This window comes from Mchenga conophoros, linkage group LG20, assembly GCF_057382185.1.
Source record: "Mchenga conophoros isolate Kocher_MC1m ecotype Shallow Benthic linkage group LG20, M_conophoros_male_GT1.1, whole genome shotgun sequence".
NCBI classification, from domain to species: domain Eukaryota; kingdom Metazoa; phylum Chordata; class Actinopteri; order Cichliformes; family Cichlidae; genus Mchenga; species Mchenga conophoros.
The window spans coordinates 18,354,245-18,373,495 of record NC_140545.1 but is presented as its reverse complement, the minus strand read 5'-3'; the positions used below and the strand labels follow the sequence as shown (position 1 = coordinate 18,373,495).

At 42.3% G+C, this 19,251-nt stretch overlaps 1 protein-coding gene across 4 annotated transcripts in view; it reads left to right on the top strand.

The window, feature by feature from the left end:
* The window catches only part of LOC146550612 (voltage-gated potassium channel subunit beta-2-like), a 257,376-nt gene extending 238,777 nt beyond the window's left edge, over nt 1-18,599 (top strand). For all 4 annotated transcript variants that reach the window (XM_085259375.1, XM_085259376.1, XM_085259373.1 and 1 more), the window contains one exon: nt 18,111-18,599. In XM_085259375.1, the coding sequence (XP_085115501.1) occupies nt 18,111-18,185 (75 nt within the window). In that variant the 3' untranslated portion in view covers nt 18,186-18,599. The remainder of the gene's footprint in view (nt 1-18,110) is intronic.
* Nucleotides 18,600-19,251: the final 652 nt, after the last annotated feature.

The window sequence follows — 19,251 nt, the reverse complement described above, 5'->3', positions numbered from 1 at the left end:
TTCTTCTTTATTGGGATCACACAGGATGGTATGGCGCGGAGCGGATGTGTTTGACTCCATTAGCTTTCAGGAACACCCTGAATTCCTCAGAACAGAACTGCGGTCCGTTATCACTCACCAGGACGTGGGGAATGCCATGGCGACTAAAGAGACCCCGTAGCACTTGTATGGTTTTACCAGCTGTGGTGCTATCCATAATATGCACTTCAGGCCACTTGGAATGTGCATCTACCACCACCAGGTACATGTGACTTTCAAATGGACCCGCAAAATCCACATGGATCCGTTCCCACGGACAGGAAGGCCACAGCCAAGGGTGTAAAGGTGCTAACCCAGGCTCTTTTTGCATACGCTTACAAGAGTGGCAGGCTTTAGCTTGAAGCTCAATTTGAGAATCAATGCCAGGCCACCAAACATAGCTGCGAGCTAAGCTCTTCATCCTCACCATCCCTGGATGTGCAGTGTGGAGCTCTTTCAGGACATGAGAGCGCAGCTTAGGTGGCACAACCACCCTCACGCCCCACATAAGGCATCCCTGCTGTATTGTGAGTTTATGTCTGCGCATCAGATAGGGTGACAGCTCTTGATCTGTGTCCTTTGTTGCTGGAAAACGTCCAGTTATTACCATTTCCAGCACACGAGACAAAGTGACATCAGACAAAGTGTCACGTCTGATCTCGGCGACACTGACTGGTAATGTGTCCAGCTGAGATGCGTAGAATACCTCAACTGCTCCCTGTTTCTCTTTCTGTGCAAGGGGCAGAGGTAAACGTGACAGACCGTCAGCATTGGCGTGATGTGCCCCCTTCCGATACTGTAAGGTGTGTGTGCTGACAGAAGGAGCGCCCAACGCTGCATTCGCGCAGCTGCCATTGATGGTGTACCTTTTACTGGACTCAGAATTGAGGTCAGTGGGCGATGATCAGTGAGCAAGGTGAACTTGTTACCATGGAGATACTGGTGAAACACTCCAAAAACAATTGCCAACGCCTCCCTCTCGATCTGAGCATAGTTTCGTTCAGCTTTGCTGAGGGTTCGTGAAGCATAAGCAATTGGCCGTTCTTGGCCATCAGGCATGACATGTGAGAGCACGGCTCCAACGCCATATGGTGAAGCGTCACATGCCAAACGGAGAGGCAGTTCAGGATTGTAGTGGGTGAGTATTTTTGGTGAGGCCAGACGTTCTTTAGCTTTCTGGAAAGCTGACTCGCAGGCTGATGTCCACTGCCATTTCTTCTCTTTACTGAGTAGCTCATTCAGCGGCTTCAGGACTGTAGCTAAATCAGGTATGAAACGTCCATAATAGTTGAGCATTCCCAGAAAAGAACGTAACTGGCTGACATCAGCTGGTGCTGGAGCTTCCATAACGGCACGCACCTTTTCTGGTGATTTGTGTAACCCTGCCGCATCAATTATGTGGCCCAGGTATTCCACCGATTCTTGGAAAAACAGGCACTTCTCCTGTTTGAGGAGGCCATAGTCCTCCAGCCTGCCCAAAACTGCCTTAAGGGTTCTCAGGTGTGTCTGTTTATCTGGACCACTGACGAGGATGTCATCCAGATAACAATGGGTGTATGGTAGGCCGAGAAGCACTTGATCCATAGCCTTCTGAAACAATGCAGGTGAAGACGCCACTCCAAAAGGCAAGCGATTGAAACGGAACAGCCCTTTTTGTGTCGAAATAGTCAGCAGCTTCTTAGACTCCTCTTCTACCTCCATCTGTAGGTAGGCATTTGCTAAGTCTAGCTTACTGAAATGCTGACCTCCTGCTAGAGAAGCAAACAAGTCCTCAATGCGTGGAAGTGGGTACTTATCCACACAGAGCTGCGAATTAAGAGTGACCTTGAAATCACCACAGAGTCTCACTGAGCCATCCTTCTTGTTGACAGGGACCACGGGCGTAGCCCAATCACTATGCTCCACTGGTGTGATCACCCCAAGCTCAGTCAGGCGTTTCAGTTCTGCCTCCACCCGAGGGCGGAGAGCATAAGGCACGTTATGTGGTGGATAGAATTTGGGGACACTATCATGCCTAAGAGTCAATCTGGCTTTAATTCCTTTCATTGTGCCCAGCTCCTTAGAGAAAACGGCTGAGTGTTTCTTTAGCACAGCCTCCAGATTGTCATTTCCGCTTTGTTCTCTGGCATGGACCATCTTTAAGTCTTTCCAGTTCAGCTTAATCACTCTCAGCCACTCCCTACCAAACAGTGGTGGAGCATCCACCTTTACCACGTACAAGGGTAGAGTTGCGCGCTGCTTATTCAGTTCAACTTGCACCTTGATGACCCCTTCTGGTGCCAGCGGCTCCCCAGTGTACGTTTTCAGCATGATGTCAGTGGGTTGCAGCGGCAACTGACTCAGCATACTTTTATATTGTTCCCATGGAATCAAAGACACAGCAGCCCCTGTATCCAGCTCCATCTCCATTTTCTTCCTGTTAACTACAGGCATTAGGGAGATACGTGAATATTTCTCTTTTCGTGACAAAGAATACAGCTCCAATTCACTATCAGTGTCGGGTCTGGTTCCTTCACTTTCACTCTCCTCTGCAGCAACATGATGAATTCTCCTCTTTTTGTCCTTTGCTCTGTTTTTAACTGCATTGCCTTTCAGCTCAGGCTTCCCCTCTTTCTCTTTCCTGTTCCAATCTTGGCTGCTTCTGGCTCTACCTTTACACATGCGTTTCGTGTGGCCCTTCCTTCCACACTGGTGACAGTCACGGTCTTTGTACCAGCAGTCATCATCAGTATGATTAATTTTCCCGCAGCGGCGGCATTTATCACCTTTATGTGACAGCACCGCATTCACTTTAAGGGAACCACTCAACTGCTGCACTTCACGTGTTGCTGTCTCTGCCGACACAGCATAATCAACTGCTTTGCGAAACGTCAGATCATTTTCAGTCAAAAGACGCTTCTGCACAGTTTCACACTTTAATCCACACACAAATCTGTCTCGTAGAGTATCTTCCAGATACGCACCAAACTCGCAATGTTCTGACAGTCTTTTCAGCACCGCCACATACTGTGCGACCGTTTCTTCTTCCCCCTGATTCCTCTTGTGAAACTGGAACCTTTCAGCTATTACCAGCGGTTTGGGAGCAAAATGAGCTTGCAAAACACCCACAATATTGTCATACTGCATTGTCCCAGGCTTGCTTGGCGCCACTAGATTACGCAGCAGACCGTACGTCTTGGGACCCATCACACTCAGCAGCACCGGGACCCGTTTCTCAGGCTGAATGTCATTAGCAAGGATGTAATGCTCAAAACGTTCAATATACATCGCCCATTGCTCACCAGCATCATCAAAGGGGTCCATCTGCCCAATCATTCCAGCCATGATGTATCCGCTGTCCACAGCCAACACTGTCGTTTCTGACTCGTCTGCGAAAAAGCAGCTAGTAGCTAGCTCTGATGCTAATTCACCACGCGATCGTCCGTTTTCCGTCCAAACTCGGCCACGCAGTCAGTTCATGCTCAGTAGACGGCCAAGTCTTCCAGACGTCACAACTCGTCGCCAATTTATGTTATATTTCCACTGTAGTGTGAATACACTATTAGAGCTTATGCCGAGTCAGACTACACACACAATAGTTTGTTTACAAGTTGACTTCTTCTTTATTGGGATCACACAGAAGTAACACACACACATAACTGGGCGTGGTGCCCCCTACTGGCGATGGCTTGCATAGCACACAATAATTCTTGGTTCATACATAACACCTGAAATTACGAGATCCACATCATGGGACACATTAAAAGCCTACTTGAGAGGCCAAAACATCTCACTGAGTTGTCATAGACACTAGCAATGAAAAGAAAGAGAGTCAAACATAACAATGGAACTTTTAGAAATAGATCAAGAATATGCCATCTCCAAACTTTATAAAAAAGGTCTCACTGCAGACAGAACTTAAATTGCTTTACACAAACGACACAATAAGATTACACTTTACCCTACCGCCTACTGGTGTTGGCCAGAGGGGCCGATGGCGCGATATGGCAGCCTCGCTTCTGTGTGTCTGCCCCAGGGCAGCTGTGGCTACAAGTGTACAAGTGTTGCCTCCACCAGTGTGTGAATGTGAGAGTGAATAGTGGAATTGTAAAGCGCTTTGGGTGCCTTGAAAAGCGCTATATAAATGCAATCCATTATTACTTACACAATTTTGTCATAAGCACTATGAACACGGAGAAAAAAACAGGTAGTTTACTAGCAAGGAAAATTAAAGAAGTTACAGTATCCAGATTGATCACAGAAATAAGAACTAGTACAGGGCAAATAACAACTGATCCAAAGATAATTAATGATATATTCCGAGAATATTACGCAGCACTTTACTCCTCAGACTCACAAAAAGATCCAGACATAATTGAAAGTTTTTTCGATTCTATCCAAGTTCCATCTATCAATATAGAACAGGGGTAGGCAACCTTTCTGATGAGGAGTGCCATTTAAAGTTTCCTCAGAAGTCAGTGTGCCATACGATTGCATTAGCAATAAATTTAATAACGCTCTATATTAACGGTTACACACTATATAGAACCACTTTATAGAATTATATTTGTTCGCAGATGTTGGCAGCTATCAGCAAATAATTATCAGCTATTTTGAAACAAAAAAAAGACACTTTTTATCCAAAACAAGAACTCTATAACAGCAAATGAACTGTACAACAGAAAATACAAATGCTATTTATGGTGTCCTCACAACAATGATAAGAAAAATAAACTGGGCCAATATGGCATGTTTGTTAATACACTCTGATCTCTGGTCTCCCACTCAGAGACATAGGTCTCCAAGTGTCCAGCATTCAGATGGCTACCTGAGGACATTCATGTGAGAGAAAATCTGCTCACACAGATATGTAGAGCCAAATACTGTCAATAAGGCCTCTGCAATGTACTTGTCAGGTAGTGATGTCCAGCAGTTGAAAATGCACGCTCCATGAACACGCACAGCTATGGATTCCAGCTGCTTCGATGTTATATGTATGATTTCTATACATTTTACGTCAGATAAAAACTTTGGTTGTAAGATTCAGATAATTATTTAATAAAAGCGAGACATTTTAAATGAGAATAAGAAAGTATTTCTTTGTGTCCCCTACCTGGCCCCCTGGCAAAACTTTGCTAGACCCGCCCCTGCATAGTTACCAGCTGTCAGCTACATAAAAAAAAAGGATCCTGGTGTTATTTGTCTCTCAAAAACAGTTCTTAACTTCCATTCAACTCATTCACTTAAAAGATAAACCTGTTTCTCCATCACCTGTTCAGCTCTGATGATTCAGTAAGGACATCTACTCGTTCCATCTTCATGTTTCCCTCTCACCAGATATACAAACCGATATCATGACCAGCAGCTTTTATAGCTGTAGCTCCAGCAAACATCAGCTAATACTAGAAAGTAATATTAAATACATTCTAACAACAGCTAATCAAGATTAAATGTGCTGCTGCTGTTTAGCGCGACATCCGCCGGTTTCCTCTTTCTGGCGCAAAGTGGGAGATAAACAAGCAAGAGAGAAAAGCTGATCAGCTGATCATTGATCCGTTTCATGATTGAAGAAGAAACAGGAGAGGGAGGGGGAGAGAATGAGAGAAGAAGAGGCAGCTGTGCAGCGTAACGACAGAATAACTCCAGTTTTGTGTCTTTTTCCATTCTAGCTGAAGTATGGGACAAACTGTCCCTTTTCACCTCAACACGAAACGCGTAATATTTTCTCTCAATGTGTAATATTTTCTCTCAATGCAGGACGATTCCATCTTTTTACGGGATGGTTGGCAACTCTACTAACTAACCTTATGAATTAAATAAAGTTCAACATCAGTAACATCAATGCACCCACCCAGCTGTATAGAAACTCCGTCATGTTAGCTAGTACGCAGTACGAGTTATTGTAACTGACTGTAAAAAGTCAGCACAACGAAAATAAACTACACCTAAACTTGGTTTATATCTGACCCAGATAGACTGCAGGTCATAACTTCTTACCTGAAGTTCAGTTCACCTGACACTCGGACCGGCGGCTGCCTTGGGGCTCTCCTCCTGCCTCTCTCATCCACCTGTTGGCCTCCACCCCTTGCTAATTTTACTGAATCTGAGGAAGCACCACCATAGCCACCATAGTGTCTGTAGCTCAGGAGGTAGAGCAGGTCATCTACTGATCGGAAGGTTGGTGGTTTGATCCTTGGCTCCTCCAGTCTGCATGTCAAGTATTCTTGGGCAAGATACTAACCCCAAGTTGCTCTCCGATGCGTTCCTCGGAGAATGTAGTTAGAAAGCACTAAGTATAGATGAAGTGCTTGTGAGAATGGGTGTGATTGGGTGAATGTGGCATGTTGTATAGAGCGCTTTGAGTACTCCGAGAGAGTAGAAAAGCGCTATATAAGAATCAGTCCATTTACCAAACAACTGAGTTATTTTTACACACTGACCAGCATCTGGCCAATCCACCGCCTTTTATTGTTTATACCGTTACAAAGAAAGAAAGAAAAAGTCACTGGGCCACCCAACAAAGGCCCAGTATGTCGGATGGCCAGTCCAGCTATGGTCGTGCCATCAGTTAACCCTCCGCGTGCCAACTGTGGCACGCGTGCCTAGGGTTGCCGACCCCTGGTATAGACCAATAAGTCTATTGAATGTAGATAACAAAATATTGGCAAAAAGTTTGGCTATGTGATTGGAGATAGTTCTCCCAACAGTTGTGTCGCAGGACCAAACGGGATTTGTTAAAAATAGACAGTTCTTTTTTAATATTAGAAGGCTGTTTAATGTTATATACACACATAATACTTACGATCAATCTGAAATACTACTCTCACTAGATGCGGAGAAGGCCTTTGACAGGGTCGAGTGGGATTTCCTCTGTCAAAGTTTGGCATAGGCCCTAATTATATCTCACTTGTTAAGCTGCTTTATACAAAGCCCCGGTTAACACAAATAATATAATTTCTAGTCCTTTCCTCCCTCCATCGCTCTATGAGACAAGGGTGCCTTCTGTCCCCATTGCTTATTTGCACTTGTTATAAAACCTCTTGCCATTCAATTATGCTTCCTATATAAAGGAATAAGGAGATTTGGTGTAGAACATAAGGTGTCTCTCTCTATGCAGACAATTTGTTGCTATATATCACGGAACCTTCTAAATCATTGCCAAAAATTATGACAATTTTAGCAGAATTTGGAAAAATCTCTGGATAAAAAATCAACCTAAAAAAAAGCATATTGTTTCCTAATTGTTCTTCAGAAAAGTTAGATAGCACTACATTGACTTTGTTTCCTTTTACTACCTCAAATACTTATATCTTGGAGTAACGATAACCCGTGAATTCTCTGGCTTCTTCAAACATAATTTCATTCATTTGTACCATCAAACTGAGGAGAACTTTGAGAGACTGTCTAAATTGCCCATCTCGCTTGCTGGCCGAATAAATGTCATTAGGATCGACACTTTACCCAAAGTTTTATTTCTGTTTCAATGCATCCCAATATTGATCACAAAAACATTTTTTTAAGAAATTAGACCAATTAATTTCTCAGTTTACCTGGAACAGGAAGATGCACAGAATAAAAAAGACATTTCTCCAAAGACCCAATATTGTAGGAGGTATGGGGTTGCCCTGCTTTCAGCTCTATCATTGGGCCTGTAACATACATTGTTTTTTGGGTGGGAGAACATGGACCTGATTGGGAACGGATGGAAAGTATGACTTTTTTCCCTAATACTCTTAAATCGTTGGTTCATTCAAATTCAGATCTGGGTAAGCATAAATGTAAAAATCCGGTAGTGCCCAACTCACTAAAAATTTGGTCTCAGATTAGGAGGCATTTTCATTGGTGCCAATGTTCAATCTTTATTCCATTAATTCATAATCAAGGACACACATTGTTCTCAAGATCCACATTCCAGCTATGGACTTCCAAAGGGATAGACACAATTAAAGGATCTGTTTATTGATAATAATTTTCCTTCGTTTCAACACCTTCAGCAAAAATTCTCCATAGAAAACAGAGATTTTTTTCAAGTACTTACAAATATGTCACTTTATTAAAGAAACGTTTCCATCCTTTCCCAATGAACCACAAAGGCTCGCTTCAGATGACCTGTTCCTGGTGAACCCGCTAAAGACAGGAGCTATTTCCAAGATCTACAATCAATTTTCATAAATCGAAAACACAACTAAATTGGAACATTTGAGGAATGCTTGGAGCGAGGAACTGGGTATTGATATCACTGAAGATCAATGGACTAAAGCACAAGAGCTGGTTCACTGCTGCAGACACTGTCATGAACCAAAGTTCCACGCACAAGCTGGACCCAGGCGCAGAACACACACACAGTGGTACGAGAGAACAAAAAATAAACTTTATTATAACTGAGGGTGTCCGAGGCTTGCATTGTTATGAATCACGGTTCGGTTCGGTTTGATACTTTGGTGTCATGGTTCGATATTTTTTCGATACAAAAAAATGTTCATGCCTTTTTAATTTGTCATTTATTAAAAATATAAATATATATATTTAACTCAAAAGTACAGTTTCTGATTGAGAAATCACTCATCTTTGGAAAAGAGAGTTTATTACAGAGAAATGGCTCTTTCCAAAATAAAAGCTCTACTATACCCTTCTTCTGGGCTATATTCTCAGCAGCATATTAAACATATCAGGTCCCCATGAGGAGAATCATGTGCTAACGGCTGTCTAAATGACTCAGGTAAAGTTTGTAGCATGCCTGCTTGTTGTTTTTGTCTGCTTCCACTTGTCTTTGCACTAGGATGATGTCGGCGTAAATGTGCAGTCCTATTCATTGTGTTCCCACTAGTGTTGTCAGCGTTAATCCTGTTAAAATGACATTAACGCCATAACGCTGCAAATCTCCGTTAATGAGTTACCGTCCCATGTGTGGGGCTGGACGGCGTCAACACATTAACGAGCTAACTGCGCTAACTCACTAGTTCCCACCAATGTAATTGAGCATTGCGTGGCACATCCGACATACTGTTTTACTTTTGTCCATGACGCGCTTACCATCAGGGTCATACTTCACATGAAAACTAAAATAGTTCCAAACACCAGATCTAAATGAGGGTGGGGGAGGTTGAATTTCGGCTAGCGTTGAGGCAGTTGCCATGTTGCAATGAGCTTAACTTCTGTCTCGCTAGCTTGCGCTGCGCTCAGTTGATCTGCGCTCGACAGTGCAGCCTAGGCGGAGTAGTCGAACGCAGATCCACTGAGCTGTCAACACAGACAGCATCGTCAGAAGAAAAGTTGATAAAATAAATTAAAAATTTTGTATTGTTCGATACATATGCGTACCGAACCGAAAGCACTGTATCGAACGGTTCAATACCGATACGAGTATTGTTGCACCCCTACTATGTCACGGTCCTGGGTCGTTGACCCAGCGTTTTCTGTTTAGTATGATGATTGTCTTCTGTTCTAGTTTATTCTGTTTTTGGTATTCTGTGTCCTCCCTGTGCCCTGTTTGTGTCCCTGAGTTCGTGTTGTGGATTTCATGTTTTACTTTGAAGGTCTGTGTCTGTTGTCACTGTGTTCGGCTTGTATCCTCCGGTTGTCTTGTGTATTAGGATCAGCTGTGCTTCCCACCTGTGTGTCATTACCTGGTCTCCTTGTGTGTGTGTATATATAGTGGGTGTCGGTCTGCGTTCCTTGTCGGCTCGTCTGCGTTTCATGGTGTTCTGTTCCTTAGTCTGCGTCTCTCTGCCCCTAACCCCGTTTCGTATGATCTCAGTCATTGCCTGTATTTTGGGTCCTTTTCCTCCAACACCACGCAGCTCGCCCCGGCAGCTGTGACAATAGACTAATAAGTAATCTGGGAGAGATGGCCTCCTCCTATATCTCCCATATCTGCTCTAAACTTGTACATATATTGTACTGTTCTGTTCTGTTCTGTGATTGTTTATGTAATGATACTTATGTTTTATGTATGTTTGATGTTAATAAGAAAACCAATAAAAAAGATTTTGGAAAAAAAACAACAACAAATGAACGTTACTAGGGGGTGGCTGTAGCTCAGGTGGCAGAGCGGATCAGCCACTAACCAGAAAGTCGGTGGTTCGATCCCAGGCTGCTCCAGTCTGCATGCCAAATATCGTTGGGCAAGATATTAATCCCATGTTGCTCTCCGATGCATCCATCGGAGTGTAAATGTGTACTAGATACTTAGCACTTAAGTCTGTGAAGGTTCTCGGTCATCGTAGTCAAAGGAGCTTGCAAAGAAAAGCGTCTGGACTTCTTTAAGTTACTTGAAGACGTTTCACCTCTCATCCGAGAAGCTTCTTCAGTTCTAAGGTCAAATGGTGGGGAGTCCCAGATTTAAACCTAGTGGGAGTATCCCCCCACAGAGGGACAAAAGGACCCCCTGATGATCCTCTAATCGCCTGAGCCAAGGTGTGAAACTGGGTGTGGGTCCCAATCAGCTAGAGTTTCGGGTGAGCTCATTGTGAAACCATGTGAATTCCTGAGGTCAGATTGTGTCAGGATGTGAGTGGGCGTTAAGGCGTCTGGGGAGGGAACTCAAAATTAGGACCCTACAACACCGGGCAGAACATTTTCCCTCTAAGCCTGAAGGAAAAAAGAAGGAACACACACATGTAAAGGAAACACTCAAAACGTGCGGCTATCCTAAATGGGCGTTCTTAAAGTCAGCAAAGAGGCACAGAAAAGAAGATCAGACACAAGCGAGTAGGGATGGGTACCGGTATCATGGCACCGGTTCTGACATAAACGGTAGTAACCAGACCGAAAAGCAGCGCACATTTCGGTGCTTTATTTCGGTGCTTTTTTTTCCTCAGATGTCACATACTTTGAATTCTAGCCAATCATTTTACGTTTCCGAGGATAGTAGGTGGGTCCAGGTACGTACGTTCTTTTAGAGCAGAGCTACAGATTAAAAATGCCCAAGGCGAAGCGGTCAAAACTCTGGCTGTACTTCACAGCAAAATATGCAAACGCCTGCAACAAGTGTTTTAAGGTGATACTGTGCAAAGGAGGTAACACCTAGAATCTGATGAAAAAGCCAAAAAATGCGCCGTATTTGATAGCTTGCTGCAAGACCACACCGAGCACATCTACTGCGGGTGTGGTGCCTGTTATCGGACCCGGAGTTAGCAACATCCCCCAAAAATCCGAAGAGTAGAGTCCTGGCCCCTAGCCCTGCCAGTGTAGCTGAAATGATGATGGATGATGATGGCAGCAGCAGCCGTTCTTCTCTGCGTGAGTAGCTTAATGTTGTTCGTGTGTAATTTACGTTGAGTAGGCTAACCACGGTATTAAATTAATGCATGTAAGGTGACCTAGCAAACACCGTCGTAGTTACATGCAGCTGTCTTCTTGTTTGATGGCAGATACTCCCTTCACCCTGGCCAAAAAGGCTAAAATGACCAAAGAAAAAGTGGAAAACAGTTAAACATGAGAGGTTTTTGGACAAAGTTTGTGTTTTTTCCATTGTTTAAGCACTGCTTCCAGCCAAGAGTGATACCATATATGCCCTATAGCTGCAGAAAAGGCTAACATTGTTATCTTTTTACAAAAAAAACAGCTGAACGTGAGAGGTTTTTCGACCAATTTTGTGTTCTCCATTCTTTAAGCACCGGTTTGAGCACCGTTTAAGCACCGGCACCGTTTCAAAAGTACCGGTTTGGCACCGGTATTGGATAAAACCTAAACGATACCCATCCCTACCAGCGAGGGAGGATAAGAAAGACAGACGCAACAACATTGTCATCCCCTATGTAGCCGGTGTATCAGAAAAATTCAGGAGAGTTTTCTCCAAGCATGACATCCTGGTGCATTTCAGACCCAGCAACACGCTCAGACAAAAACTGGTTCACCCGAAAGACAAAACGCCAAAACACAGACTTAACAATGATGTACAGTGCAGCGAGGAATGCCCAGACCTCTACATTGGAGAGACCAAACAGCCACTTCACAAGCGGATGGCACAACACAGAAGAACCACCTCCACAGGACAAGACTCAGCAGTCCATCTGCATCTTAACACTCTTTCGAGGATGCCAATGTTCACATTTTTGACAGAGAGGACAGATGGTTTGAAAGAGGAGTGAAAGAAGCCATCTGTGTCCACTGTGAGCGACCATCTTTGAACAGAGGCGATGGTTTACGACTCCAACTGTCTGCCATCTATAATCCAGTTTTGAGTTCCCTCCCCAGACGCCTTAACGCCCACTCACATCCTGGGCCAGGTTTCACAATGAGCTCATCCGAAACTCTGGCTGATTGGGACCCACACCCAGTTTCACACCTTGGCTCAGGCGATTAGAGGACCATCAGGGGGTCCTTTTGTCCCTCTGTGGGGGGATACTCCCACTAGGTTTAAATCTGGGACTCCCCACCATTTGACCTTAGAACTGAAGAAGCTTCTCTGATGAGAGGTGAAACGTCTTCAAGTAACTTAAAGAAGTCCAGACGCTTTTCTTTGCAAGCTCCCTTGACCTTAGCACTTAAGCTTAGAAGTGCTTGTGTGAATGGGTGTGATTGGGTGAATGAATTAGCTGTATAAAGCGCTTTGAGTGCTCGGACAGAGTAGAAAAAGAGTAGAAAAGTAGAAAAGCGCTATGTCAGAACCAGTCCATTTACCATTTATTACAGCAAGTGAAAAACCTCAATACACACTAGTTCAGTGGCTAAGTGAAGGCAGTGATTATGACGTGGGGATATCTACACAAGTACACTTGGACTGATTAAAACAGTATATACAAAGGGTGGGGCTGATACACACACTGACAGCTGGAACTACTATGACTGGCACCTGGCGAAGAAGTAGGCAATGAAGGGCTTATAAAGTGAACTAGGAGTAGACTGTAACTATGAACAGACGCTGTAAACAGGAAGCCAAATCGCTGCCTTGGTTATGGCCTTTTTTTTCTCCCCTCTCTGGATGAGCAGTTTAAGGGTAAGGACTAGCAAAGGTGGCCCCCATCATTTATGGGGGCCACCTTTTTAAGCATACACCCGTAGCCGGGTTTCGATGGCACTGGGATGGCAAGGGGAGAGCGACAGGCTGCCACGGCAGCCTCCTCTTCCAGCCTACCTCCCTACCGGCCTTCCCTCCCACTCAGATTGACTGGCAAACGTGGCCTGTCATCGGAGGGCCGTCCCCAGTGCACTGGTGCCGGTGCCTTCGGCAGTCCATTCCAACGGTCCGCAGGCTTGCCTCTAGTGCCGATCAGGAGGTCCAGCACAACGGTTGGAGGGGGTGGTGATCCCCTCTGGGGCACCCCGGCCGCTTTGTTTACTCTAGAGCACAGGTGTCGAACTCCGGGCCTCGAAGGCCAGTGTCCTGCAGGTTTTAGATGTGTCCTTGATCCAACACAGCTGATTTAAATGGCTAAATTACTTCCAGTTCTCCAGAGGCCTGGTAATGTACTAATCATTTGATTCAGGTGTGTTAACCCAGGGTGAGATCTAAAACCTGCAGGACACCGGCCCTCGAGGCCTGGAGTTTGACACATCCTGCTCTAGATAACCTGGAGCAAATTGCTGGCCCTCCACTCATTTGAATTAGAGTGTTCAAATGAGACATTAATTTGAATGTCTGCCCTAGCAAGTGGTACTTTATGTGCCTTTAATGGTGACCACGGGTAACGGGGAATCAGGGTTCAATTCTGAAGAGGGAGCCTGAAAAACAGCTACCACATCCAAGGAAGGCAGCAGAGTGCAAATTACCCACTCCCGACTTGGGGATGTAGTGACGAAAAATAACAATACAGGACTTTTTCAAGGCCTGTAATTGGAATGAGTACACTTTAAATCCTTTAACAAGGATCCACTGGAGGGCAATCTGGTGCCAGTAGCCGCGGTAATTGCAGCTCTAATGGCGTATCTTAAAGTTTCTGCAGTTAAAAAGCTCGTAGTTGGATCTTGGGAATGAGCTGACGGTCTGCCACATCTGTCCCAGCCCCTGCCACCTCGGTGCTCTTGGTTGAGTGTCCCGTGGGGTCCGAATCGTTTACTCTGGAAAATTTAGAGTGTTCAAAGCAGGCCCGTTCAGCTGAATACCTCCGCTAGGAATAATGGAATAGGACACTATTCTATTTCTATTCTGTGGGTTTTCTCTCTGATCTGGGGTCATGATTAATGTAGCGCTGAATTAGCTCCATGGCTAACTTTAGCATTAGCGTGCAGTGGCACTTAAACTGCTATTATTGTTATCACTGTGAGCTCTCTTGGCAACTAGAAGGCTCTACACTGTACCATCATATATTCTCTGTTCAGACAGCAGTGGACAACTTTAACTGTGGTGTTGGTATTGTTCACATACACCAGCAGACCTCCTCTGTGCTTCTTACTCTTTGTTCCTGTCCTCTCTGAGCGTAGCGTGGCCGTCTAATTCAATCGCAGTGTCTGGGGTAAAAGAGTCCAGCCAAGTCTCTGTGATGATCATAACACAGTAATCCCAACGGTGTGAGGTGATCCGCAGTTGTTGTATAGTGACCGTGAATTGGTGAGGAAGAGAGTCAGAATAGTCAGTCTGTGTGAGTTAGCTCTTAGCTTAGTCCTCAGCCCCTGCTCTCTTCCCCCTCTTCTGTTTCCTGTGCCTCTGTCGCCTACGCCAGCGGTCCCCAACCTTTTTTGCCCGACAATAATTTCACGCCTTTAAGGTGTCGCGGATAAATACAACAAAATAAAAGTAGTACCTGTACCGAATAAAAGAAAATTTATTCATAACACACGTGAAAAGACCCAGGAAAACTGAGTAAACGATAAAAACGATAACAAAATAACGCTGAAAACCGATAAAACCCCTGAAAACTATACATTTCACACCTGAGCCTCAACTCTCGCGGCCCGGTACCAAATGACTCACGGACCGGTACCGGTCCGAGGCCCGGGGGTTGGGGATCGCTGGCCTACGCCACTTCAGCGGTGGTATAATGAAGATGGAGTCCGTGTTCCTCTGGATGTTAGGGGGCATTGAGTCCTGGTCTTTGTCAGCAAGGGTGAACAGTTTTCTGTGGTTTAGAACCACAAGCAGTTCAGCTTTACTGTACTGGATATGTGCTCCTGTATGTCAGAGGAAAAGTGAAATAAAAATTATATATTATAATGTTATATTAATATATACAAGTATGATTCTTCTTTTTTTTTTTTTTTTTTTGCCTGTCCCGTTTGGTTCTTTTGCCATTAGAATTGTTGTCTAAAGGCAAAGAAAGATGCCCAACGGATTTACTTTACCAAATGGACCGTCCCAGCCTTGCCGTATTGGTCTACTTGATTCACCTTTGCTTTTATTGTTTATTTTATTTTCATTTGCTGAACACGGGACAGACTTGACTGGGGAAAAGAAAAGGGAGAAAGAAAGAGGGAAAGAAAAAGAGCGGGGAAGAGGGACAGTGATAAAGAGCAAAAACCAAAAACCAACCAAACAAACAAACAAAAAATACATATATCAATCACCTGGATCACCTGTTGAGAAGGAAAAAAGAGAAAACAAGCAAAGAAAAAGAGAGCAATACAATAAACAACATCATCGCGATGATCTATGTGAATATAACAGTAAATACTAAATATTAAATATTATTGTGCAGCACGTAAGATCGACAGCGCACAGTGTTCTTTGAGGTAGCAGCCAAAAAGGGTGTAGTTTGTTTGCAAGTATGATTCAAAAAGAATAATTAACAACACTTCTTGTAAGGCATTAAAATCAGTCAGTTCAATTCAATTCAGTTTTATCTATATAGCGCCAAATCACAACAACAGTTGCCTCAAGGCATTTTATATTGTACAGTAGATCGTATAATAGTAGATACAGAGAAAAACCCAACAATCATATGACCCCCTATGAGCAAGCACTTTGGTTCTGCTGGAGGTTTCTTCCTGTTAAAAGGGAGTTTTTCCTTCCCACTGTCGCCAGAGGGTAGCAAACATTAACAACACAACAGAGGGCAAAGGCAAGCAAGGGGCTTAAATACACAGTTGAGTAATCAGAAAATGGGAAACAGGAGGGAAACACACCTGGGAGAAATTAGGGCTAACAAGACAGAGGGAAGTAACACCGAATACACTGACATAAGTCATGGACCTTCAAAGTAAAACAGGAAACAAGAAACAATTTACAAAGACGCAGACTTGACACTGAGAGACAGACTGAAAGAATAATAATAATCAAAACAGCGCAACTAAAGAATCTGAACATAAATTATGACACCGAAAAATACCAAAATACAAGAAACTTAAAATGCTGAGTCAAAATGACCCAAAACCTTGACAAGACCCCAATTTAGACAATCGCAGGCTCCCTCCCCACTGGAGAGGTGACATTCAATGTCACAAAGTCAGTCTGGATAGCCCTTACCACCACCCGACACATAATAATGTCATGACTGGATATTATTAAAATGGGCTATGCAAACATGGCCAATAACTTTTCATTTTGATGATTCAGGATAATTTGGGCACAAAACAAATTTCATTGTTTAAAAACTTGCAGACTTCACTTTATACAGTGTAGACAATGTGGACTCTCTAAACTAAATTTGTGGGATATGATCTTTCAAGTGATGCAGACCCAAACTGTTGTTGTTTGTATTTACTTAAACAGCATGCCTGTAGAATTAGCTGGAGTCATCAGCAACAGCATAGAACAGTCGTAACACAAAGAAGACAGGAACAGATCAGTAAAGAAACAACTTTCCTGATTAATATAAATGACAATTACTAATATATTGGAAAACCAAAATACATATCACTCAGTTGATGTTTTTCTGTCCAACAGTTCCTTTTCTAGACTTGTAAGGATGCAATGTGGGGAGTGCTGGTCCCAAGCCTCAAAGACAGTAAGAAGCAAGCAGAGGGAGAAAAAACTCTAAAATTATTTAGAAGCTGATTTGATTCTTAATGGCTGTGCAACTGTTACAACTTATAACACAAAAGGTCAATGTAGACCTCATGCAACCAAATTAGACTAGCTTATATAGTACTTATTAATGTTTTTAAAAAGTCATTTAAAAACACCATCTACTACTGTGTCTAAATGTGTAGTGTTTGTTTTTCTTAAACAACCTAATTTAAATATAATCATTACATGCTTGTTAAAAGCTAACTTCAAATATATAAAGTTTCTAAGTACAATGACCAGATAAAACATATGGCAGTGTTTTTATGTAACCGCAAAATGTTTCTGACGACTCAACTGTGGAATTAAATTAATTCTTTAGAAGGACAAGCTAAATTATTTTCAACTATAAAGCCAACATAGACTTTAACCATTTAACAGGCCACTAATCTGGTTTATGGCTCTGGACTTTCACAACAAAACTTGTGTCTAAACACATTTTTTAACAAAACAAATACTATTGTTAATAATATTAATATTACTATCATTTACAATGTAATTAAAGAGAAATCTTCATTAAATATAAAAGCAGTTTACCTATGTTGCTGAAGAAAGGCTAGATTTGACATTAATAGATGCCACAGATGCACTGAAACTATCATAAAGCATTAAAAAAAAGCTACGATTAAAAGCATTAAAAAAGGTACCATTAAGCATTAAAGTTTTTTTTTAAAAAATACAGGGGTTAAGAATATACAGGTCATAAACGTTTATATGGATTAAAGAAGAGAAGCAAAAGAAGCAAAATTTGCAGCTTAGTTTTTCTTTCTTAAGACAACTCAAATAAACTGAGATAATTCGTGTTTTTTTTTAAATAAAAAACTCTTAACTTACTTAACAAATTAATAAAAACTGAGTTCAGTCTACTTAATATTTTTAATTAAACACAACATTGGATTTTACAGTGTACAAAGAAGGAATAGATCAACTAGGTATTAACTCCCTCATTTCCAAACACTCCAGACAGATGGCTGCCCCTTCCTGAGCCTAGTTCTGCCAGATGTTTATGTTTTGTCCCCTTAAAAGCAAGTGTTTCTTTCCTACTATTCCTAATTTCTTAGTTGCCGAGTGGTAGTGATTTGAGTGTTGGAGTTCTTGCTATTATTGTACTGTATTTATATCACAATACAAAATTTTACCACCTAATTTTGCCAAAGCTCTTTATTTAAAAAGCTAATAAAAAATAATAAAAGATTTTAAGTCATGGTAATGCTTTGTGTTTGTTTTACAGGTTCTTCCAAAGATGACCCTTTCCATCGTGTCTGAGATGGATTGCATCTTGGGAAACAAGCCATATAATAAATAGGAACTGAGGTCCTAGAAGTCCCTGAGATAAACTGAAAAGTTATACTCACATGTTGAAAGAGCTGGCAATAATATTAAAAAATAAATAAATCTGGAAACTGTTTTCAAAAAGATATAAGCAAGTAAAATGTTGTGCCAACTTAATCACTATTTGCACTTGTTTCCACTTAATAAAATGAACTTGAGCAGTATGGAATGCCTACTAAAATAGATACACTGTTTTGAACTAAGACACTAATACATGAAAAAAATCACCTGCAATGTAAGTTCGGGTTGATTCGTACTAAGGAACTGTTTTAAATGTCATCATCTAACTGAGCATGTAAAAAAAATTGCTTAATTTGCAAAATGGATTACATTTGTATCAAAAACATAAACTCCTTGCCTGAAAAGAAACTGAACACAATACATGTAATGACTGTTTATTGGCATGATTCCTTTGACTAGTTCCCACTCACATTTGAATTTCAATTTATTGATATTACTTGATATTACTTGATACTCATCTTAATGATATTAAGATGAGTGAGGTTTAATATGGGCCTGATGGATTTCTGACGCAATTCATAAATTGAGTTCACGCTAATTAAATATTACAGTTTTCTACTTATAGTAATTCATGTTTAATGTAGTTGTTAAGATTTTCTGTTTAATAAAACCTTTAACTTTACCAGCTTTTAAAGTCTCTTTTGTAATTACATTCAATTTGATTAATTATGAAACTTGAACTGAACCGAAATTTTACATGTGAGTTATCTTTTTTAGCCATCTTAATAGCTTGGGTGGCTGAGAGTTAGGATTAGAAAAGTAACACAATGATTCCCCCGCATGATCCACTGACAGCATACATGCCAACCCTCCCGATATTTCCGGGAGAATCCCAAATTTCAGTGTCCCTCCCAAAAATATCCCGGAGACACCATTCTCCCGAATTTCTCCTGATTTTCCACCTGAACAACAAAATTGAAAGACCATATGCCAGAATTCATAGCGCGGACCAGCCAATTCCAGTTTCCAACAATGGTGGCATCTAAGTTTTAATATTACACTTATTACTCTTTCTGAGT